This window comes from Cydia splendana, chromosome 3, assembly GCF_910591565.1.
Source record: "Cydia splendana chromosome 3, ilCydSple1.2, whole genome shotgun sequence".
NCBI classification, from domain to species: domain Eukaryota; kingdom Metazoa; phylum Arthropoda; class Insecta; order Lepidoptera; family Tortricidae; genus Cydia; species Cydia splendana.
In genome coordinates, this window is record NC_085962.1 from 2,624,574 (window position 1) to 2,628,303 (window position 3,730).

General features: G+C 44.1%; 1 protein-coding gene across 1 annotated transcript; it reads left to right on the forward strand.

Moving 5' to 3' along the window:
* Positions 1-671: 671 nt before the first annotated feature.
* LOC134806720 (uncharacterized) lies at positions 672-3,373 on the forward strand. The gene is made up of 2 exons (XM_063780042.1): positions 672-3,285; positions 3,368-3,373. The coding sequence occupies exons 1-2, from the start codon at positions 1,102-1,104 to the stop codon at positions 3,371-3,373; spliced, it is 2,190 nt and encodes a 729-aa protein (XP_063636112.1). The 5' UTR covers positions 672-1,101.
* The last annotated feature ends 357 nt before the right edge of the window (positions 3,374-3,730 follow it).

A 3,730-nucleotide genomic window follows, 5' to 3' on the forward strand; every position in this document is an offset into this window, starting at 1 on the left:
CGTCTGTGGCACTGTAGCTATTAAATGGGTGAACAGATTTGGATGCAGTTTTTATTTAAAGGGATGTTTTCTAGAAGTGGTTTCTTAGGCCCACTTGCACCATTCCACTAGCCCGGGATTAAGCGGTTAAACCGTTAACCTAGTGTCAAATTGTACTGGTAACCATGGTAACGCCGGGTTTAACCGGTTAACCCCGCGTTAGTGGAATGGTGCAAGTGGGCCTAGACATATTTTATCAAAATCGCTTCATCCGTTTGCGTTTTTTTAAATTATAATGTTATACTTACAGACTTTAAATGACTGCACAGAAGAAGATAGACAACAAAAAGTACACTCAATTAAAATGCTGACCGCCCTAGAATTATTTCACACCAAGAAATATGACCCGGCCATGACCATATTCAAACAACTTAACATCGAGCCTATTGACGTTATCAAATTGATCCCCGAATTAGACAATAAGCCTGGGAAAAATGGGAAAATTAAAGGAGAAGACTTGAAGAATGCGGTGAAAGCTGTAGTCGAGTTCTTGAGGTCGAGAAAAAGTGTGAGCGAAGAGGGTGGTTCTGAAAACGATGTGCAACAATTGGAACTTATTGATACAACGTTGCTGAAGTGTTATGTGCAGGTTAGTTTGAATAGGGAATATGAGTAATATTTATGTAGGATGCGTGGATTGGAACGTAAGGAGTGAACGAGTGAGTGATAGAACGAACTGTTGAATGAACGATGTGTGAACGAGAGAGTATGATGACGAGTATCAGAGCGTGTGAAAGAGATAGCAAAACGCCATGGGCGGATTTTGAATTGTTACCGGTGATTCAAGGAGACTGATTTGGGACGTACGATGTGCGGGTGTAATTTCTGTGTTTTTTGCAAAATATAAGGACTTAAAGATATTTTGAGCTGTTTTGTGTTCGCCCGACCCACAGTTTTGGTGTCAGATGTGGGAACGGCTCAAAATTAAGAAGACGACGAATTACGACGAAAATATGACGATTTGAAGACTTGACCTTGACGAAGACGCTACCAAGAAGACGACGATTTACGCTTAAAGACGATTTACGACGACGACAACGACGATTACTAACGACGACGAAGATGTCACCACGTAAAAACCGGCGGAGGCAAGACGACGACGAGCTCGCGGCAAATACGTGGCATGGCGCCGGCAGCGGTATGTTGCATCTCACCGAAGGCCTCGTACCGAAGTTTACCGGTCAGGACAAGACCTACCCAGCGGCTAGGTGGGTCCAGGACGTTGAAGACAGTACGGAGCTCTGCGGATGGACCCCATTACAGCAGTTGCTGATGGCAAGACGTTCGCTGGCGGGAACGGCTTTACTATGGTTCCGGGCGGAGCGAATATTCAAGACTTGGGATGAATTTAAAGCTGCAGTTCTAAAAGAGTTTCCTGATACGATTGATATTAAGACGATACACGAGTTGATGAGCTCCAGGTACAAGAAACCGAGTGAGTCCTGCCTAGAATACATGTTTACAATGAAAGAATTGGGAAAACGCGGCAAGATGCCCGACTACGTAGCGATAAAGTACATCGTGGAGGGAATAAGAGACCAAGAAGTTAATAAAATCATGTTGTACGGCGTGAGTACCTATAGTGACTTAAAAGAGAAGATTAAAATATACGAGCAACTAAAAGAAAATATGTCTGGTTCGAGCAATAAAGAAAAAGAAGCTAAGTCGAAGTACGTAGATCACGAGAAGTCAAACAGGCGGCAGGCGTTTACAAGATGTTTTAGCTGTGGAGAAATGAGCCATTCATCGACCGAGTGTCCACATAAAGACAAGGGTTTAAAATGCTTCAGGTGCAATTCTTTTGGGCATATTTCATCACAGTGTAAAACGCCACAAGCCACAAATTCAAATTCACGCGGCAAGGACGACGGAAACGCAGCGGCGAACAGCAGTGAAGTTGGCAACACGAAAAAACTTCACTCGAGTAACGCCGGTGGCGCCGCCAGCGGCGGGAAAAGGAGTTTCATGTGTCACGCGAATGTCACGAACTTCACTTCGGACGGCGACAATGACGTTAGCTGCGCCGACGCTGAAAATACTACAACGACGAACGATTATCAGTGTTTAACAACTGTTATGACGACTACGAGACCGAAAACGATTAATAACAAACCGTTGAAACAAATCTCCGTGTGCGGAAAGGACGAAATCGCGTTAATTGATTCCGGTAGCGACATAAACATTCTGACGATCGAGTGCTACAGTGAATTAAGTGCGCCGGAGCTTGTTGAATGCGATCCCGATGATAATATCACTGGACTTGGCGGTGGTGTAAAATGTTATGGACAAGTTAAGTTAAAGTTGTTAATTGACGGATTTTGGTATAACGACATGAAGTTTTTTGTTATTGATAAAGATAACCTACCAGTTCATTTGTTTAGAATGATTATCGGGCAAGAATTACTGAAACATTGTACGACTGTGTTGGAAGACGGGTTTGTTTTGATTTTACCGCGTATTCGCTGGGTGTATACCATACGTGTGGATGACCCTTCTGTTATAGGTAACGAGGTAAGCCCCGCGATACGGGAAAAGGTGAACAACATGGTGCAGTCGTATGTTCCTAGCAAGACGAAAGAGGCGCCGATCAAGCTCAAGATCGTGCTCAAAGACGACATCCCTGTGGCTCAGCGGCCAAGGAGGTTGGCCCCGAGGGAGCAGATTGAGGTAGATCAGCAGATAGCTAAGTGGGTTGAAGACGGCATAGTACAGGTGAGTTATTCTGATTATGCAAGCCCTTTAGTATTAGTAAAAAAGAAAGATGGTAGTACGAGGGTGTGTGTGGACTATCGATGGCTGAACCAAAAGATTGTTAAAGACGAGTATCCTCTCCCAGTCATTGAAGACCATATTGACAGACTGGCAAATGCTAAAGTGTTTAGCACTTTAGACTTAAAGAATGGCTATTTTCATTTGCCTGTGGACGAAGAATCTGTCAAATACACTTCGTTTGTTACCATGACGGGCCAGTTCGAGTTCCTTCGAGCTCCTTTCGGGCTCTCGATCTGTCCAAAAGTGTTCACCAGATTTATCACAGCGATTTTCAGGGACCTGATTGCTAGGGGTATTATCCTTATTTTTATTGATGATATTATCATTCCTGCAGAAAATGAAGACGACGCTGTGAGCAGACTGGCAGAAGTATTGGAGGTGGCGGCTGAGTACGGGCTGGAGATAAATTGGAAGAAGTCACAACTGGTTCAAAGACAAGTTGAGTACTTGGGCCATGTTATTAAAGACGGACAGGTGTGGCCTTCACCAGAGAAAACAGACGCTGTTGCCAGATTCCCTGTGCCCACCAATACTAAGCAATTGCAGAGTTTTATAGGACTAACATCCTACTTTCGAAAATATATCCAGAATTTTGCCATGATTTCGAAACCATTGACAGACCTGTTAAAACGAGAAAACAGTTATGAGTTTAATGATGAATGCCGAGCTGCTTTTGAAGAGCTGAAGAGGAGACTGGTGAGTCAGCCAGTGCTTCGCATATTTAACCCCAGACTGCAGACTGAGATGCATACAGATGCCTCGATGGCAGCGATCTCTGCGATACTGTTACAAAGAGGAGAAGACGCAGAGCTGCATCCTGTGTATTACATGAGCAGAAAGACGACACCAGCTGAGAGCAAGTATACCAGCTATGAACTTGAAGGCTTGGCGATAATTGAAGGAGTAAAGAAGTTTCGCT

What these genes read in the sequence shown, in the direction of transcription:
- LOC134806720 (XM_063780042.1), top strand. Translation starts at nt 1,102, where the DNA reads ATGTCACCACGTAAAAACCGGCGGAGGCAAGACGACGACGAGCTCGCG.